We start from the raw sequence: 20,712 nt of genomic DNA, 5'->3' as shown, positions 1-20,712 counted from the left end.
TCCAAAGAACGTGGAATGGGTGAGGGGGGAAACGATAACAAGAAAGAATATATAAGGTCTACCTCTGAAATCTCTGTTTTCAATCTCTCTTACTTCTTTCCATGGCCTCTGTATATTCCTGTTTAGGGAAGAGACTGAGAGCTATGCAAAAAGGTTCTGACAGGAACCTTTTACTGTTTATGACCAACTTGTGCACACCTTTTATTTAAAATAAATGATTTAGAAGGCTTGTTTAGTAGGCTTCTTACAGTATAAGAAAAAGACTATTATTACAAATAATTTGGCAAAACACAATCAAGAATTTTATGTAATCTTTTAAAGTGAAAATAAAAAAAATAAGGTCATGCCCACCTTGGCTTCAGTCAACTAACAGGAAAAAAAGATGACTGGAAAGAACACTGGAGATAGAAAAACTTCAGAAAAATAATTTGGCACTCTTCATAGGCAAAGGAATGAATACATATATTCATCTATTGTATATAAAATAGGATACTATGCAGTAGTGACAGATATAAAATTGTTAATCAACATAAGGAAATAAGACATATCTGTGAGAAGATTTGGTCTGAGATGGTGTTCCTCTCGAAGTGAACCTCCATATGAAAGTTTGCATCCGCAGGTCACCAAGAAAAAAAACCTCTTAAACGTGGTCTCTGAATTCTGAAAATTAGTTTAAGCCTACTTCCTGGAAAGATATTAATCTCTTCTCTGTTCCTTTGTAGGTGGCATACCTTCTGGGACATACAACACTACCCCAGGTAAAGCACAGCCACTGGGAAAGGAAGGTAGTTTCCTGATATGCCTAATAACCTATACAGAGAGTTAATGTCATGGTCACAGTAACAGTACTTTTGTTTGATTTTACTAGCACAAGCAGCCTTGGCCTCCAGAGAAAAGGTTTCTGGAGAGTAACTTTATTTCTGCAGTTAACCATACTGCAGGTAGAGTGTGGGTCATCCTAATTTTGAGAAGTGTTGCAGCTGCTCAGTGAAAAAACTGAAAGAAATGGCACAGTACAGCAATGGCTCTATACTGGTAACATTTTAGCACTGTCCTCAGTGTTCTAAGGGTACTCAGGAGACACAGTGAGATTTCATAGGGCTGTATATGGAGATGACTAGTCCCACTGTAGCAGTTTTGAAACTTGTCCAAAACAGCAGAGGAGACAGAGTTATGAGTGAAATTAGCACCAAATGCAATTAAGATAGAACGGGCTTATGGTGCATCAGTTTAGCATTTTATGTGTCAGTGCTAGTGATAAACTTCACTGACCAGCCTCTACAGTAACTTCATACAAGACCTTGATTTTCCTCATGCTCTTTAAGACAAACTTAAAAGGACAGCCCATGTTGGTCCTATGCCAGACTTAGCCACTAGCACATCTTATAAAGTTTGCATAGTCTTCTCAGGTAGAAACATACATAACTTTTGCCCTGGATCATTCATTTTAGATTTAAAGGGCATGGGTTCCTCTTCAATGCACTAAAGAAGTTTTGCACCTGAATCAAAGGATTGAATTTGGCTCTGCTGCGTCTCGCCAGTGAGATGCAATCAATGTTAAAGAAAATAAAAACAATTCAAAAGAAGTCACTAATACAGAGAAAAAAATAGAATATTTAGCATTAAAAAAACCAACAACCCAAACCTACAGCAATATGGAATACTTTACCTGGGACAGTGGTCCAAAGAAACTGAATGGTACTGGGCATACTCTTGCCTTTATGTCCACTCACTATACATAATATGCATGAAAGCACTTAATATGGGTGCTTAAAGGGAAGCGTGGGACAGGAACTTTTCTATAGTTTTAAATCACAAAGTACAATGTGAATACATAAGCAGGTAATCACTTGAGGAAACCCAAACACTCTATTAAGACAAGTGGACAGGAAGGGAAAGAACAAACAAGAGTACAAGATCACACAGGAGGTTAATGAAAAAATGGAAACAAACTCCAGACCATATTTACTACATAGATTGCCTCTCAAATGAAACTTTTTTTAAGCAAGTAAATGGATTGCTTCCAAGGGTGCCTTGGACTATTCATTTGACACCTTAAGATGTCTTCGTTCTGAATCTACTTTATGAACATATTATTTTGGTTGTGTTGTATTACGAACATATTTTGGTGTTCTGGTTTCAGCTGGGATAGAGTTAATTTTCTTTCTAGTAGCTGGTATAGTGTTATGTTTTGGATTTAGTATGAGAAGAATGTTGATACCACTGATGTTTTCAGTTGTTGCTGAGTAGTGTTTAGACTAAGTCAAGGACTTTTCAGCTTCTCATTCATGCCCAGCCAGCAAGAAGGCTGGAGGGGCACAAGAAGTTCGGAGTGGACACAGCCAGGGCAGCTGACCCATATCGTGGGACATCGTGCCCAATATATAAACTGGGGGGAGTTGGCCAGGGGGGTGGATCGCTGCTTGGGAACTAACTGGGCATCGGTCAGCAAGTGGTGAGCAATTGCACTGTGCATCACTTGTTTTTTATATTCCAACTCTTTCAGTATTATTATTGTAATATTATTATCATCATCATTATCATTATTATTTTCTTCCTTTCTGTCCTATTAAACGGTCTTTATCTCAACCCATGAGCTTTACATTTTTTTCCCTAATTCTCTCGCCCATCGCACTGGGTGGGGAGCAAGTGGCTGCATGGTGCTTAGTTGCTGGCTAGGCTTAAACCACAACATTTGGAAAAGTGATGTTTGAAAAAAGTGTATTGATTACATTGAGCTAATGCCAGGAATTTCTAACTTTCATACGCACCTACAGAATGTATGAAAATAATCGCTTCGCACGTATTGTATGTGAGTCATATTTGTTATTGTCAAAAAGTGACTTCTGGAGAAGTTTCTATTAACTAAAGCAAATAAACATGCTAGTGCTTGATGAGAAATTTACATGTCAAGTTCAGATGTGACTTTAAGTTGTCTTGTTTTTAAAAGATTGTTAGTTTACAGGCACTGAAGCTGCACCCCCAGCACTGAAACAACAAACAGATTTTGCATATTCTGGAAGAAGAGATGGAAGTACACTAACTGCGGAACAGAGTTAAATGTCAAAAATATATGTCTATATATAAAACTGCCTATGAGAAAAGTCTTCCTGCAGGGATAAAAGAATACATTCCACAGCCAACTTCCGTAAGTATTTAAGATTATTTTTCAAACCAACCTTCTCTCCACGAAGTTTTGCTCTAATCTGTTGACGTTCATTAAAGTTTTGTAGCCGGATCTGTCTTAATCTTGCCAAATATTCCTAAGGCAAAGAAAGGAAATACGTTTCAGTTATACTGAAACTGTCTCTAGTATGGTTAATTTAAAATACGTAAGATTCCACAAAAAAATAAGATGGGTGAAAAAAACCCTCCACACTATTACTATCACCATATTAGCATTTACTAATCTCCAGAAAAACTCTCATCTAATGAAAATAAAGACAACTGGAACGCATGTTTCCCAGTATTAACCTATCATTACATTTTATATCATTGAAGGCTAGGAGTGGTTATATTCATCACCACAGAATTAAGATATAGAGTCATATATATATGTATGCACATTCAAGAACCTCTCTGAGACAGACTGATGTAGACAACTATTATTTTGATTATTAAAAAAACCAAACCAAAACAAACAAATCACAACAAACACACCCAAACTCTAGAACTTTGTACAGTAAATTATTTCCTAGGAATTTATAAAGTCCTTTTATTTTGTTCCACAGATGAACCATGCAGGGAAACTAGGCACAATCAAGGTCAAAATAGTGCTATTTGTGTGATGAGCAAAGTGGCAAACATGCGGCAAGCATACCTCTTCCTCCTTGTTTCTGGATTTCCTTCCTCTTGCAGAAATGGGCCTGCTTCCATAGGTATCTGCCACGTTTTGCAGTGTACCCTGTTTGCCATTTAATGGTATCAAATTTAAGGTGGCTGGGGCAGTAAAATTATCTGCTTTATCCAATAAGTGTTCACTTATAAGAAACTAAATCCATCAATGATCTGCAGTTGTTCTGAAGTTAACTGATAACCCCTTTTCACTTATACAAAACATAACGACAGTAGTAACTAAAGATCCTGAGTAGCCAAAGAGCGACACTAGAATTTTAGGAATATAGTTGCATTCTCCCTGAAATTCTTATCTTCTCCTGCTATGTTAGAAAGCCTAAATTCTGATGCGCATGAGTTTTTTCTACATCTGGATTATATACAAATTGTGGCACAGAGTTGGCATTTCTGCCATTGTTGAGCCAAGACTAAAATAAAAGTGGAATCTTTATGTTCTTAGATTAAGCTTTTTCCACAATGACAACTTTTTAAAAAATAAACAAGTAGCAAACTCAAAAACCTAATAAAATACTTAAATATACATATTACATCTAACAAGCTGTGTTAAATGCCTAATGCATTTGCATTCACAGCATATACTCTTGGTTAGTGTGATGTACTCAGTGTCCTGTCACAAAAAGGATTCAACCTTTAAGGAAGTCCAATACAAAACAGTACAAGAATCATTTAACTCCAGGTTTCCTGCTTGGATCAAAATGCAAAATATTTAAATTATTTTGTTCATGATATACGATAAGCCTCTGCTGAACAGGTTAAAAATAAACAGGTTAAAAGTATCTTGATTTGTTAACTCAACATATAATAACATGGACCTTCTGCTGTATAAATACTAGGGCTTTAACTTTCTCAAGCTTAAGTGTAGAGAACCATCGGTAAAGTAAATACTCCAGTTAAAGTTCTTGATAGGGACGACTGAATCCAAATATTCTGGCTAAATCTCTCAGATTGAGCAAAAAATCAGTAACTCAAGGAAACAGCACATTTCTGCACTTCTGTGGTTTAGTGACTGAGGGATCAGAGAACAAATTAGAAGAACCATCCTGCAGATCAGTACACGTACATTCATGAGGACTGCATGAATGCTCAAGCCGAAGCCAGAATTAATTCATACAAAATGGAAAGGAGTATTTTCCATATTCACCTTTTCAGAAAATTGGTTTTATTTTCAACTTTTTTATGCATGTTCCAGAGCTTTACAAAAGCTAACTGGCACTATTCAAGTCATCTCACTGTTATTCATTCTAGCATTTAAGTTAGTTTACATATTTTCATCAAACTGATGGAGATTTATATCACTGCTCTTAAACAAGAAAGAAACTGGAAGCAAGATTTTTGAGAACTGATTTTCTTTCTGTAGATTGTTAACTTTTACTCATCTGGCTCCATTAAAATTTTCAAAGACCAGGACTCAATGTTTTGCAATGCCACACAGCTATAGTGAAGTAGCAAATAGGTCAGCAGCTGTCTTAAAGAAGAGATGACTGAAAGTATCATCAACTCAACTACCGAGTCAAACTTTAGACCATCACCTGAAAATTAAAATGACAGCAACTATATTTAACAGGAGCTGGGTAAATTAGTGTGAGTCATTTGACTTACAAGTCTTTACATGACAAAGAGCTGCAAATTAGATGATGATTCCTACTGATTTCTCCTCTCAGATCATCATGGTCTGGACAATAGTCCCATCCCTATATGAGCACTCCTGCCAGCTAGTCAAATTATTTTCCTGCACGAATAGAAGGAAGCTGCTGAGAACTGAGAAGGAGCTGCTATCAATGGCAAATGATAGTACATGAATTTGGAACCCTGGCTTCAAGTTATAAGTCTTAAACATCTGGAGGTTACTTTTACAACTGTTCAGTAACCTCCTTGTTTTATTAAGGCAGCCAGTTAAGAATAAAACATTTGGGCTCAGTTGAATACATTAGAGAAACACTAACCTGAATACTTGGGTATCTTGCATTACTTGATCTCATAACTTTATAGTAATACCAACAAAGTCAAAACCAAAATGGAAGCAGGTACTACTGAGGACTTGTCTAAGAAAAGGCAGTCTTAACAAGAATTGTTTTGAAAAACAGAACCGTAATTTTAAAGTGGAAGACTCATGCTTTAAAACATATACACTAATCTAAGGATACTTCACCATCAAAGCAGTGAATCAAAGTATCTAAGAATTGCTTACTGTAAGTGAAATAATCCCTGAAACAAAGACCTGGCTGCAAATCAGGATCTGATAATCAGATATAACTCAGGAGATGCTTCTGTAAATCTGCGGTTGGTCTCATCTCACTGCAATGCCAGCACGGTCAGTTTAATTTCAGCAGCTGACAGTGATATGGGGACTTGGTTGTGTATGAATAGTGTGGAGAAGCACTCAAAAAGCAAAACTCTCCACATTATGAAAACACATAGTTCAATCACACAAAGTCCTAGTGCAATTGAATAATTTCCAAGATATCTTTATTGTAAAACAAACTTCCTAAAGGAATACTGAATTTAGAACTGCAAGCATAAAAAACAAAGAACATTTTGTGAACTGTCCACTAGTTGATCTCTAGAGAGTAAAGGTTTTAGAAACATTAAACTTGACAGAGATAGACGACTTCATAATACCTTCTCAATAAGCAGAATGTGGTTTTGTAGAACACACTACTGTATCTGATCATTAGCTGTATCTGTTTAATCAAACTTCATTTCAGGTTCAAGCTACTGAATAATACATAAAGTTTAATTTTAACCAAAACTTTAAAGCTATGAACAGAAAAAAGTGTCAATGAATGTTCTAAAATTCATAATACCAAGTTAGACACATGCAAAAAAAGCTATTTTCCTTTGTTAATAAATTTACAGTAATGAGAAACGTATTGCACAATTCTGTTACATTTGAATATAAACAGTAACAAAATGCAAAAAACCTACCTCCCATTCTTTTTTTTTTTTTTTTTTTTTTAAATAGTTAAGGAAAATATTTAGCCAGCATTTCATGGTTATGATGCTACTTCAAAGATTCATAAAGCATGCTGAAACAGTAATATACATAGGAAGACCAGATTCCATACCATGTGTCCCTCAGCTCGGGCCTTGTTTTCCATGGCTTCTCTCTTTCGTTGCCAGAATTCTTCAACTTGCTTTGCTCTATCTGCAGCTATCCATCCTTTTTGCCTGAGTAATTGCAACACATAGCAAGATGAAAGTCTCTGAAATATGACACTCAGAACCCCCCCCGCATTTATTCTAACTAGGACACACACAAAAAAAGTAACTTTCTATGAGCAAGGCATCTTCAAAAAAATGCCTTCCATCAGCCAAAATACAAGTCAGACTTCCACAAAACGAAGGAAAACAGGCTTAACTAAGTTAAAAGAACAATTTAAAAAAAAAAACACCACCCAACAAAAACAAAACACCATGTTGTCCTTCCAGATCCTGGTCATCAAAACAAAAATGAATGTCAAAGCACAATCTTAATGTGATTATTTCTGAAAATGTCTCAACTTGTTTCATTATTGCCATCATTTGTGAAAAAGAAGACTCCTTCAAGGTTTCCCTTCAGAGGTGAGCAAGAAGTCATCACATGAGCCAGTCAGTAAAGTCAATACTGCAGCAGTCTTTCAAGACTATGTTTGGAGTAAGAGCTTCTACCACTTAGATAATTAGTACAGTGTTAGTATTCTCAGACTGTTCTGGCAACTCCTTTTGGGGGATCTTGGGGGATTTTTGTTTGTTTTTTAAAGGGACTGTGAAGGAATTTTCCTACCTTAGACTTAGCCAGAACAAGATGGTTTTTTCACATGTTCCACCCCAGGTCAGGGACCTGCTTGGGTAGACAAGAAGGCTATGTTCAAGTTACCATAACTCAGTATCTGGCAAGTCTCCTAGTACATACATATGATCACTTTGTAGAGGAACCAGTTTCTGACAAACTGGTTAGAAGTGGACTCAGAAGCAGCTCTCTATTAAAAAAAAAACAAACCAAAACGCTGAGAAATGGTGTAATATATTCTAACAAATGGCAGAATGATGAGGCAATCCCCTTTCCAGGGTTCCCCTAGCCTCATTTGACTGAGGACTGTTGGGGGTCCAGCAACAGGCAGGAAGAAATTGGAATAAGCTGACAGCAGTAACTCAACAGGCTGCGACAGTTAAAGAAAGAATCATTTCACAATACAAGAGCTATTGCTAGTAATTCATAAATGAATTAGCACACCAAACATCCTTGCATCTTGTTTTTTCTCTCCCCTCATCCCCCACCCCCAAGCAACAAGAAAATGAAATATTTCCATATGCTACAATTCATTAAGAGGAAGACTGAGATAAAACTACTGTGATACAATAAAACAAACGCTGTAGCTGCTCTGAAAAGGCAAGACGATCCATGTAGGTGTTACTGGTAAAGAAACAAACACTTGATAATCTTTGTATACACATATTTGACTCACTACAAGATTTTTACTGTAACTGTTCATTACAAATGAACTCAACTGGTAGATAATGAAATATGTCCAAACCTGTGTCATATAGCTGAAGTTTAGCTTACAGCGTTGGAGGAGAGGTGCTTCCCAAGAAAAAAAAGCCAAACCTGTTTGTCTCAAACCAAATTCACAGGAAAAACCTCTTTCAACTAAATTTTATGAAAATGGTTTTCCCTACTCTAAAGCCGAGTGACTCATTTTGCTAAAACATTTCAACTAGATTGCTTCTGAGCTGCATTTCTGTCCAAGAGACAATTTTTAAGGATTGTTGAAGTTGAATATACTTAGCTTTATGTTAGTTGTGGTAGTGTAATCAAAAAGATTGCAACTTGAGGATTTCTCAACTTCTTTAATATACATTCTAAATTACCTATCCTTAAGAAAGTTGCCATTATTTAAATTCTTTGTTTGAGCTAAACATCTGAACACTTATCTTTATATTTCACCTCCAGCTGAAAGAATAAAGTGCCCGAGAGAAATACTGCTAGGCTAGCTATGATAATAAAATTGCTTCTAGATAATGAAGTACAAATACTTACTACATTTTAAATGCTAAGAAACAGCACCTCAATTTAAGGCTAAAGGTAATCCAGTTTATAAATAGAAAAAAAAGTCTCTACCTATTTTGAAACTTCTGCACAGTATTTTCACTGAATGCTTCCAAGTTCAGGTATTTGAGAAATACTGAACCAGCTTCTCTTCATGATCTCCATGTTATTCATAATTTGCAGCCCTCTACTATAGTTCCTTTCAATTTTAACACATTTAAAACAGTTTATGCAGGTGTAGCCTAGTATCATTTAATATCGTCAAATGTGCAAGGCAGTGTTTCCTAATCTAGGCAAGATTTGGGGATTGTGGAACTTTGTACAATGCATTGAGAATAAATAGAGGAGGATGGAAGTACACACATACATCTGCTGGGAGAATACACTTTCCACTACTTGGTTGTACCAGGAGAAGTTTTAATTAGCTCACAACAGCCCAAATTACTATAAAGAAAATAAAATATACCTTGTAGCTTGCAAAATTGTAACATCAGTGTTAAAGGTGTTATGTTATTGCTGCAAATTTTAAAATAGAAAAAAATCTACAAAGGCAAAATATATCATATTAAAACATAAAACTGAAAAAAATTAGTTTAGACAATGTTTTCTTTGGCCACTTCCTTTTTCTCACATTAGCTCCATTTATTTCTTCCTCCATGGGACACATCATTGGATCTGCAGAAGTTTAAGTAATACATGAGAAAATTTGTCCCTCTATGAAAGTTAGTTAGCAACGCTCACATACTAAACTTCTAGGAAAAAAGCTATTTTCCCATTTACTGCTCACAAGTGTGGGCACAGTTCTTTGGGCAATACTAACAGATCTGAAGGACAGCAAAGTAGCTTTGAAGAAGCTACTTGAAAGAGTAAACCAAAACAAAACAGAAAAATCAGTACTTGTTTACAATCCTTTTACATATAAAATACTTTGTTTATATTAATTGAAAAGAATAAGCATCACTGAATTAGAAGTTGCACACCATTATAACACCTGACACTCACATCTCGACAAAGAAAGCTCCTACAAGTTTTCCACTGATCAATAAACAGGAGCTAACAATTCTGGGAGCATTCTAGACACTCTCCTGTGCTAGAGAGTCAAACACTTAGATGTAGAGAAGGCAGTCAGAATGACGACAGGAGAAGTAAGCATCTTCGGAGGTAACACAAAAAGTGGAACTATGAAAAAAGCAAAGGAGGAGGCTTATAGTGTTATCTGCAACTGCATTAAGCCAAGAATTTTGGGTGAAATCTAGTTTAGTTACAGTTGTTAGTAATCCATTTTTTCCACTATTGGGGAAGCCAAGGTTTCCATTGGTTCTAAAAGAATTGTGGTCTGCGAAGGACTAACGCACAAACAGATGGCACAGTACCAATGGATAAAAGTGGTTTTGAGACATATCCAACTACTAAATAAAACAAGACACAGAACAAGAATCTAACATGTAGGGACAGATTTACGGATTATCATAGTCCAACCTGTTTGCATTGGCTTGTTTAGACACCTCCTTCAATCTTTTCATTTTTTTCCTAACTGCACCAGCATCAGGTAAATGGTGATGACCTGCAGGCCCCTTAGGAACTCCTGGACGTATTCCAGGTGGAATTCCTCTGTAGATAAATATGTACAGCAACTTTCATTACTTTCATCTAAAGCAGACCACATGCAACTTCTAATGGAAGGTAGCCATACCTTTCAACAACTTCTCGGCCTTGTACTTTCGCCCTCAATTTGGCTTCCCTCTCTTCAGCTACTCTAATGTTTTCCTTTTGCTGTTGCATCTGGTCAAAAATAGCATGATAGTGTTCATATTGTCCTCTGGAAGACACAGGAAAAGGACCAACACCACCTCCACCGCCATAATATGGTGCCTGGAAATCAGAAGGGTAGGGTGGAAATCTCAAATACTGATTTTAACAAGCCCTTCCAATTTTCACCTCTTCAGTAGAATAAAAGCATTAATATCTCCTGCAACAATTCTGAATTGGTCCTAGTTTTATTCCTGGCACGCCCCTATTTTAATGAACTACAAGATAGATAAATTAAAAACTTATTTTTCTGTTAGCACTTCAGAATAACACACCATTTTACCTGCCTCTGACAATAATCTAGTTATACATGAGGCATCTGTCACACATTTTGGAAGTTATTGGTAACAAATCCATTGAAGCGTAATTGGAGATAGTTGTTCTACACAGCAAAAATCAAAGTTTTAGCACAAAAACTAGAAGTGATACACTACTAGCTGAAGTACTAATGAGTGTTTTGTAGCCAAACACCCATTTTTTCATGAAGCTGGAAACAGTTAAGCACACTGCTAAGGTTACTGAATGGTATTAAGTGCAGATTTATCTGAGATTCCCCATTGTTACCAATCTATAGTTTGGTTTCATCACAAGAATTGAGATGCTTCCCTACTAAAGCTCAGATCAGGGGAACATCTACCACAAGCTACTGCTTTATGCGAATTATCTCCGTCATTCTCAAAGAATTAGAATTCCAACACAACTTCCATGTGAAAATAATAAAAAAAAATGTTGCAAGCAGCTGTGTACAGTAGTAGCCAAGGATGGATGCAGAAAATGTGAAACTGGCAAAATAAGGTTAAGGTTGTCAGCACATGCATACACATTCCCGTTACACCTGGGGGAAGCAGTCAAATAGCCCGTGGTAGTGCATCTATGGAATTTGTTTTTACAATAGTGTCAATGGTCCTTTCAGAGTGGTCTTAAGTATTTTAAACAAATTCAAATAGGTGAGTGCAGATGTGGCAGGTTTAACATTGCCTCCCTAGAAGTTCTTGAACAGATTGTATTTGACAATGGAATTTATCTCACATTCTGAGTTTCAGTTGCTCAACACCCATCAATAGCTCCCCATAATCCATATGATAAAATACTGAAAGATTTCAAATAAATATGCAGGTATGCTGTTCATCCAAATAAAAATAATTTACTATACAAGACTATAGTTTCTACAAATAGAAGGAAAAGTCTTGCTTTAGACACTATTCAAGGTTTCACCTACAGAGCTCAGTTTTCATAAGGATTATCTAGAGAAATAGTATGAACAATCACTAGGCAAATACTACAAAGCAGGTGCTCATCAACAGTCTGCAGAACAGTTACAGCCCCTGCTGGAACCACAAACCCAAAGCCAAATCCTTGCCACCTCTTTCCCTACTTTCCCTCAGAAACAGGTGCCAGCAACCAACCCAAAAAGACAACAAGAGGACAAAATCATGCAGTGCATGACCCTGCCGTGCCTTCATAAGAGGCTATATGGCTTGCATTACTGGAAAGCTTGAACAATGCTATTCGACAGCATTGTCAGGGAGTTGCTGGATACACTGTTTTCATGTTGGAGAAAGCAAAAGGATAATTAAGTCAAGAATACTATAAAAGCATATGGAAACCTGGAGCGATGATAACCTAGCAGCCAGCAGTAAGATCTCTACTAAACTATCCAATTTGGAGAAGACATTTCAATGAATTTTAGAGCATGTCTGCCATTGACATTTTACACCAGTGACACTTAGTGAAAAGATACACAGCCACTGAACCTCAGTTTCCCTAGATGACTGAGAATACTGATAATGATGCAGCTGTAGCTACAACGGAACACTTTACACATTTGCAGTGTCTAAGGACCTTGCAATAAAACTCTTAAAGTTAATCAGAAACATGATAGTTTTCAGGAACATACATAGCTCTCATCTAAATGTGATGATACTGATATATTGTGTTGTATGGAAGCTTGTATTGGTGTCTGCCAGTTTCATCTTAGAGAGAGAAGAACAGCATAGGAACCAAATGATGTTTTTTGACCTTTCCATTAAATCAGCACCTAGTAGTTTTTAAAGTCTGGTATGCTTAAGTTTGCTTTTATATTTAAGCTTTACTTATATGATGTGTGGCACATATCCAAAGATGATGTCTAATTTTGAAATAATACATATTTAATAAGGAGCTACTGAAACCTGGTCAAGTGCTTGTGTATTCCTCATATTCTTGTACAAGGAACAGAAAATAAAACCTTTATTCATTTTGACTCTACTGCTCCGTCAGAGCTTGTTTACAAAAACCCTACTAAACATGTTTAGGCCAAGTATTTTTGTAAGACTCACTACCACCACAACGAATAGCTGTGTTTTAATCCATTTTCTACTATGAGACAGATTTACACCACAGCAATACTTAAATTCCTGCACTGGCTCTGTCTGATGAAAGTACCCAGACCTTTATATTCAACTAACTTTATGAGACTACTTCCCAGAACAGTTGTTTCCATGAAACTATGACACACACAAACAGGCGAAAAGAAACTGTCATAGGAATCAGATTAAATTATGTAATTAAATTATGTAAGACATGAATGGCTAAAGAGTTTACTGCTTTCAGGAAAAAAAAAAAAAAATTAGATTTACTCAAGATTTTTTACCCCCCTCCTGAACAACTTATCAGTATATATAAACATTTATGTTGCTGAGTAACAAAAAAAAACTTAGAAGCAGGTGTTTAATACTGGGGAAGAAGACCATTATGATGAGAACCTGGAAAAAGATTTCAACAAAAGAGTTCAAGAACAAACTTGAATGTAAAAGAAGCTGTCCATGCATAGATTCAGCACAGGAAAAGTAGCAAAAGCAGGAGTGGAAAAAAGAAAGTGGCACATGAAAACCATTACTGGCAGAAAGAGAAGAGATTCAGCAATTTAGGAAGTTTTAAAAATGAAAATTGCACATGATCGCCAAAAAGCCAGGGAAGAGTCTGTTATACAGTTTCTCTTAAATTATCCATAGATTAATAACGGGCAGCCCTAAGAGTTGACCTCCAAGAGCAGATCTTTCTGAAAAGAGAAGACCATGCCAGATAACCAAAGGTGGGGGGAACAGACTACACCACATTTCTGCATCTGCTGCCAACCTTAACATCACCACTTCCACCTGAACCAAGCACATTCCTCCATCCTTGTTCCCTGGCTCTGTTTATTCGTTCCATCTGAAGGAGAAAACAATACAGGAAAACATAATTCAAGGAATCACTAAGTAAAAATTGAACTTCACTATTAACACATTTTAAACATATTTTACCCTTTCTTTTTCCAATCTTCTCATTTCATCTGCCTTCAGTAAACTGATCTGCAATGTGTAAGGATTAAATATATTTAGTAACGGGGAAATCGAACTCCTCCATATTCTTATGCAACATGTAACACAGCACAAAATATTTCATTAAAATTACTAAAGGTGAAAAAAGAAAGTCTCAAGAATCTTGTCTACCTGATCTCTCTGGCGTTTTTCTTTTTCAGGCAATTCTAACCTTTTCTTTTTTGAAGGTTCCTGAAACATAAACATATAATTTGACATTTATTATTGAGCCATTATTCTGTCAAGTCTCTGTCAAGATAGGTTAGTGCTCCAATTGCTGGTGTCTGTCCACGAAGATTAAAAAAAAAAAAAAAAAATTTAAGAAAATCACTGTTACACAATGTCATGAAAAAAAACATAAGGAGGAAAGGTTTGAAGGTTTTACTTTGTCATTCTTGCTCTGGACTTAGTTTTTGCTTAGTTTGAAAATTAACAGATGATTTTATGATACCTCAAACATTTTCCTCCTTTCTTCTCCTGGATTCATTTTCTTCATTGGAGTTGGAAAGGCCTAGATAAAAGGTGACACTTCAAATTAGATAGCATGATGCCAGAATGAGAGAAAATTTCTAATCAGAGGGGGAAAAAAAAAAAATCTTAAACCCACAACTTAGTATGTGCAAAATGGGGTTTAAATTAATTAATTACTCAGGAGGTTTTAAATGAAAAGCACTGCTAGGATCTAGGATTAAATGCTACTGTACTTGCTCATCCTCTACTAAAAGCTCTGTCTTGAAAGCTGAAGGCAGTAATTTTTAAATCTCTTTTGTCTAATTTTTCTTCTCTGGCAATATCATTCTGCATAACAATCTTTTCCTATTATAAGTCTTTGAGGGTTCCTAGATATTAAGATTCTCTTTTATTTGGAGAACAGATTTATTAGGTTATCTTTAGGCTCTTTTGCTTGGGTAACTCTAACCAAGGTTCTTGTTTCCTATGGAAGAGGAGAATGCAGACATGATTGAATGCCTGGTAAAGAAGCAGCTATACATGATAAATGATGCTGCCTACTCTAATCTTCTCAAAAAAGTTATAGTTACTTTTAAAGCATTTTTTTTTCTGACCGTACTAGAACACAGAGCGCTTCATAATATTTTGACAACCTAAAATCCTATCAAATGAGTACTTTAAATTCAAGTATTTCAGAAGATGGAAGCCTTTAGAGACTTAAGTCAATGTAGTTCAACTACAGTGAGTTAACATAATATCACTAAACAAAGGAGATGATTGTTAAATGCTCCTCTGAAAAGCCAGTTGAGAGCTGCAAGCTCAAACTACCCTGAAAAAACAGCAAAGAGAAGAAAATGTCTATTACTGTAGCCATTTTCTATCCTACATCTTACCCCTTACCACTAGGTACAATCCACACAAAGAATGTCTTAAAATTGCAGCATTACTGACTCCTTACATGCAGCGAGAATATATTTCCTCAGTCTCTACCCTGCTGCTTTGAGTCTCTATGCAAGTTGGATCGGTGCTAGCTGGTGAAACTCAATCATAGAGAGCAGCAGATCAGCAGATGGTTGCACAATCAAGCCTTAAAACATAAAAACCTCACGGTCTCATAAGGACACACAAGAAGTCTGTGCATTCCCTTCTTGCTCTCTTTTTCAAACTGTATATCACAAGCCAACAAGGCTTGTGTGATCCATGAGCTTTTCCCTAAACCTCCGATAACTTTTGAACCGCAAGGATAATTTATATCTCAAGTATAATTTTCTAATCACGTATCAAATTTAACAGATGGATAGGGATCTCAGTATTATGTTCCCCAAAGTGCCACGGGGAGAAGTAAAGAAAGAAAACACAAACCCCACAAAAAACCCACAACAACAACAAAAATATTACTTATTCAGAAGAAAATTTGAATTAGTTCTCTTGATGAAGTGGGAGCTTCTTGGTTGCTAGCTGTCTGGCACATGCATACAGCTCAAAACTAGCTGTATCATAAACATCTCCTGGCCATGCAGTAATTAAAGGAATAAAGAGAGAGAAAAAAAGAATTTTATGTAATAAGGAGTACAGAGAAGATGACTGGAAGATCAAAAGTACTGTATGAAAGTATACAGAAGACTATTTCTCAATAGCTCGTGGAATTAAGTCTGGAAAACTCCTCTTCCAATTACACAATTTCTCTCGCTGACAACACATTAGAAAATGACTAAAAAACTTTTCTATGTTTTGAAAATTTGCGATTATTTTTGAACAAGGAAGAAAGATGCAAAGATTCTTATCCAGTGTCAATGATATTGGTATACCTGACAAGACTTCCAATATTTCTAAGAGTGGCAACACCAACAAAGGAACTGAAAACATGCTAAGCACATCTAATTCAGCAGTGGAATTAAAACCCAAACTTAAGGAGCAGCCTCCAAAAATCATTATATTAAAACAACCTAAAAAAAAAAAAAAATCAATAATGAAGCAAGCCAAGCATTTAAACTACTACTACTTTCTCTGCAGATGCATGTGTCCACATAAAAGACATTTTCAAAAGGAATGCATAGTATTTTCATAGGATTTAAATAAGGTATGAGCAAAACAGTTCAATTTGAGTAATTTAGCTTCTTACCTGTCTAGATTTAGCCAATGGTTTCTTCTCATTAGGCTTCTTAGGTGCATCACAAGACTTCCTGATTACTAAAGGCACTCCATATTTTGCAGCAGGTTTGGTAATTTTCTGAGCTGGTGCAACTGAAGTCATTATTTGTTCTTGAGCTGGTCTTTTAGCTAAAAAAGAAAAGACGTGTTTTACAGCTATCCAGTCTGGCCAGTGTACCATATTTCCCATTCCCAAGGTCTTGGAACAGCAAAGCTGGAGGAAAAATGAGTGACCTGCTAACATTTCATTCACATGAGCTGATGCCTAAGTGCAATATACCCAGTTGTCCAAAACTGTGTGTCTAAATTTCATGCTTGATAAGAAACAGCAAAACACAATCCCTGAGCTTTTCACTCTCAACACTTAAAACCGGAGAACTGAAGCTTATTTCAGCTGCCATGCTTTTATTATCCAGTTGTCATGGTCACAGGGAAGTTTTCCTAGTGGAACAGAGAGACAGGCCTCCCTCCACTAACGACATTGGATTACAACCTGCAACACTAATGTCAGCAGAAGATGAGTTCTGGAAGAACTTCAATGGCCTTCAGGGATATTGTTTTCACTGCAGAGTTCCTGAAAATATGCCAATATTGTGGATTTGATTCTGTGTTAGCAGGGCTCTCTTACTACAGCAGGACAGCTGTGAAACACTTACACAACACTATCAAAAGACGCAGAAGTACTTGCCACAGCTTCAAGTAATTTACAAGGAAATAAAATAAAGGGGAATAAAATCTAGGGAAAAAAGGGTAAACTAATGCAGGAAAATGAAGTAAGGTAAGACCATCTTGACAAAATGAACCATGATCTAATTTGCTACCAGTAGTAGAAATTCTGCTGCTTTGGGCTGAAGTCAGGGCTTAATCCTGGAATCTGTAATGACACCTCCCACATTTTTACAGAAAATGGTATTTCTCATTACCTGTTTGTCATTAGCAAGGGGAAAAAAAAAATATCGTACAATAACTACATATAAATTATTGCCAGTATTTGTAGTCTTCACTGTCTCCTTAAATTTTGGAAGCGTAGCATACTGCAAGACGAAAAAGTACACCTAAAATATTACAGGACCACAGTTTGTATTTGCATCACTTGTATCCTACATACATCCAGCTCCCCAGGGGAAGGGGGAAAATAGCTCCCCTCTCGTTTTTCCTAAAACTTCTAGAATCAGGTATAAGAACACACCAAAACCAATAAAAGAACAAAGTTACATACACTGTCTTGCCAGAGCTGAAAGCAAAAGCAATTTACATGCTTACTTACCCGGTGCAGCATGTGGTCCAAACTTATGGAAGATTTTGTGATTGAATTCTTCTGCAATAAGCTAAACAAAAAGTTGAACAGTTAGCCAACAGTATTTATGACTGAAGCTAGAAAAAACTTTTCAGAGAAGTGTGCCACTCCCAGTAAGCATCTAATTAAAAGTATTTACTGGAACTTAAATTTAAATGAATATTCAACTTCATGTATTCAATTTAGTATTACTAACATGAATATGAGGCTGGATTCAGTATTTTCAAACATTTTTTCCATAATTGCTCCAAGAATTTTAAAAAAGCAATTTAGTGTGGCTTCTGGGTGGCACATGTTACCTCATTTATGAGCTAACTAAGAATATAGTAGAAAGTTAATGTGAGCATCAGCATAGTTTATGCATAGTTTATTTCAGATTTCTGTATAGTTGCCAAATTTCACTTCAATTTCTCAGACAGCTTGTGTCAAAAAAACAGTCCTTTAAAAATGTTTGTAGTTTTTAAGTTTCTCTGTGCTTTTCAAGATGGGAAGATTACTACATATGTGGATATCTAGGAACAATGTATACAGTGTGCTGTCAGGCATATCAAATCAGCATAAAATGTGGAAAACAGCCTTACTGGAGTAAGAAAATTGGAGTCGAGACAAAGAACATTCAAACATCAATAGGCTATCATCTCGAATACTGTATGTAGTTCTGAACCCAACACCTCAAAAAACATGTAGTAGAAATGAAAAAGCTTCAAAGAAGAGCAGCAAGGATAATTAAAAGTGTTGAAAAGATTCAGTACAAAGAACAAATAAGCTTGCTCTTCAGCCTATAAAGAGACAACCGAGATGTAATATGACAGGTCTAGAACACCACATGTGATTTTGCAGAGAAACACACAAGGGCAGCAAATGATAACACCAATATAAGAAGCGGGGTACAACTGAATATAAGGAGGAAGGTTTAGAATAAACAAAGTTGATGCTTTCTGCAACAAGTAGCAGACCTGTGAAATTTCTTACTGATTATAAAATCTTACACAGGTTCAAGGAGAAATCAGATAAGCTCATGGACAAGAAATCTATTGAGGATGACTAAATACCAAAGAAGATGCTTCCTGAACTGATGCAATTGAGACAGAAAAAGATGAAGGCTGGGAGAGTATTATAGGGTAATGCCACATACGCTTGCCTTGTTCTTATACGTCTCACCAGGCACTGTTCATGGCCAGTGTTCACTGCCCACAGGATACGGAGTGAGACTAACTTTTAGCTGAGCCAGCACCATGTTGTTGTTTTCTAACATCCTGCTCTCAAACTTCTTGCTGAATCTGAGTGCCACAACTGGTGCTACCAATACAGAATATTAAAGGATGGGAACTAAAAAGGAGTTTTTTTACAACAGTAGAGCTACTTGCAGACAGATAATGGCCATACTACAGACCACCTTTCTAGAGATGGAGCATGCCAGGAAGGCATTACTTAACGTTCTGACAACAACAGACAGCAACGTTAACTGAATAGTTGCTAAACCCCAAGGTTTTAAAGAATAGTCTTTATAGAATCTTGAACTATCCAGATTATTTTGATTTGCTTAGAGGCTACCAGTCAGTTACAATGATGCTGAGGAGTTAAAAAAAAAAAAACCAAGAACCAAAGTGCAGAACTTATGACTCTGCACATGATGGCAGGGAAAGGTTTTAACCTGTACGGTCTGTCATCAAAAGATTCTGTAAGCAAGAAGTCACACATAAGAATGGTCTCCTACTAATGGTATTTCAGTGATCTTGAAGCTTTTATTTGGGTAGTAAGCAGTAACAACTGAAGTGTGATGTTTCCATGATAACAGAAAGGAAAAATAACTCTTCAGCATCTTTCAAAAAGCCCTTTTTTTGTTGTTTTTAAATTGATGATAATTTAGATCCACTCTTTACTGTAACTTCCACTCTTTACTGTAACTTAGTAACTATAAAAATTGAGACAGCATTTATATACAAATGGAAGACTGATTTCCTGTCATTTAAGAGCAGGATTTCAGCAATAGTTGCAACATGTTGAAGATGTCAACTATGGAAGATCTCTTAAACTTAGACTAAGTAAAGCAGAGGACAACAGCATCAGCCATGGATGAAACTGAAATAAAATAGGCGTTACAGCTATGTCACAGAATGACCACCTCTGGCACCATTTAGTAAAAGGTGCTTTCTGGCTGTGGGGGTTTTTTGTTGTTCTTAGGATTAGGTAGCATCTCTAAATCAAACGTGTTAGTGATTCAGTTGGAAAAATTGTGTGCAAGTATTCATACTTAATCTAGGAGCAATTAGTATTATCAACTGGTTGTAGTCTATTACTAATTATACTTTGCCTGACTAACTCCAAATAAAAATTCCATATCCATTCCAGCTACTGGAAATAAAAATCAGATCAAACTATTGCTGTTGTCAAAGTTAGAACAAACTTATCTTAAGACTTCTGAATCTTACCTTTCACTGTGACTTTAATCTGAACTATTATTAGTTGAAAATCTATTTCATATACAATTGAAATTCCAATTATATATGGCCTTCTCATGAAATTTCGTTAGTTGCGAGTTAGAATCCATTAGAATTCTTTATACTTAGTGAGGTCTCCTTTTGCATTCATTTCCTCCCTCTCCTTTCTCTGTCTACATTTATTTACCTCGTATCAGTACTATTATTCTCTTGTTAATCTTGATCTCTTTTGATTAGATTTACATTAAAAGGACCTGAATAGAGGTCAAATGATATCAACAGATTCTAAACAGAATAGCGAGAAACTTCTTCGAGGTTATATGTGCATGATACATTTAAACA

General features: G+C 36.2%; 1 protein-coding gene across 2 annotated transcripts in view; it reads right to left on the bottom strand.

Moving 5' to 3' along the window:
• NEK1 (NIMA related kinase 1) overlaps nucleotides 1-20,712 on the bottom strand; it is a 56,794-nt gene that overhangs the window by 25,907 nt on the left and 10,175 nt on the right. Inside the window, exons 10-20 of one of the 2 annotated variants that reach the window (XM_030018094.2) lie at nucleotides 17,900-17,960; nucleotides 16,604-16,761; nucleotides 14,483-14,542; nucleotides 14,164-14,223; nucleotides 13,975-14,022; nucleotides 13,808-13,882; nucleotides 10,575-10,753; nucleotides 10,361-10,492; nucleotides 6,921-7,023; nucleotides 3,821-3,904; nucleotides 3,180-3,263 (exon numbers count right to left, since the gene is read on the bottom strand). In XM_030018094.2, coding sequence (XP_029873954.1) covers nucleotides 3,180-3,263; nucleotides 3,821-3,904; nucleotides 6,921-7,023; nucleotides 10,361-10,492; nucleotides 10,575-10,753; nucleotides 13,808-13,882; nucleotides 13,975-14,022; nucleotides 14,164-14,223; nucleotides 14,483-14,542; nucleotides 16,604-16,761; nucleotides 17,900-17,960 — 1,044 coding nt within the window. The remainder of the gene's footprint in view (nucleotides 1-3,179; nucleotides 3,264-3,820; nucleotides 3,905-6,920; nucleotides 7,024-10,360; nucleotides 10,493-10,574; nucleotides 10,754-13,807; nucleotides 13,883-13,974; nucleotides 14,023-14,163; nucleotides 14,224-14,482; nucleotides 14,543-16,603; nucleotides 16,762-17,899; nucleotides 17,961-20,712) is intronic. The other variant, XM_030018017.2, reaches the window with a different exon arrangement.

This window comes from Aquila chrysaetos, chromosome 1 (assembly GCF_900496995.4).
Source record: "Aquila chrysaetos chrysaetos chromosome 1, bAquChr1.4, whole genome shotgun sequence".
In the NCBI taxonomy this organism is placed as follows: Eukaryota; Metazoa; Chordata; class Aves; order Accipitriformes; family Accipitridae; genus Aquila; species Aquila chrysaetos.
The sequence above is the reverse complement of the archived record's forward strand: the minus strand, read 5'-3'. Positions and strand labels throughout refer to the sequence as shown.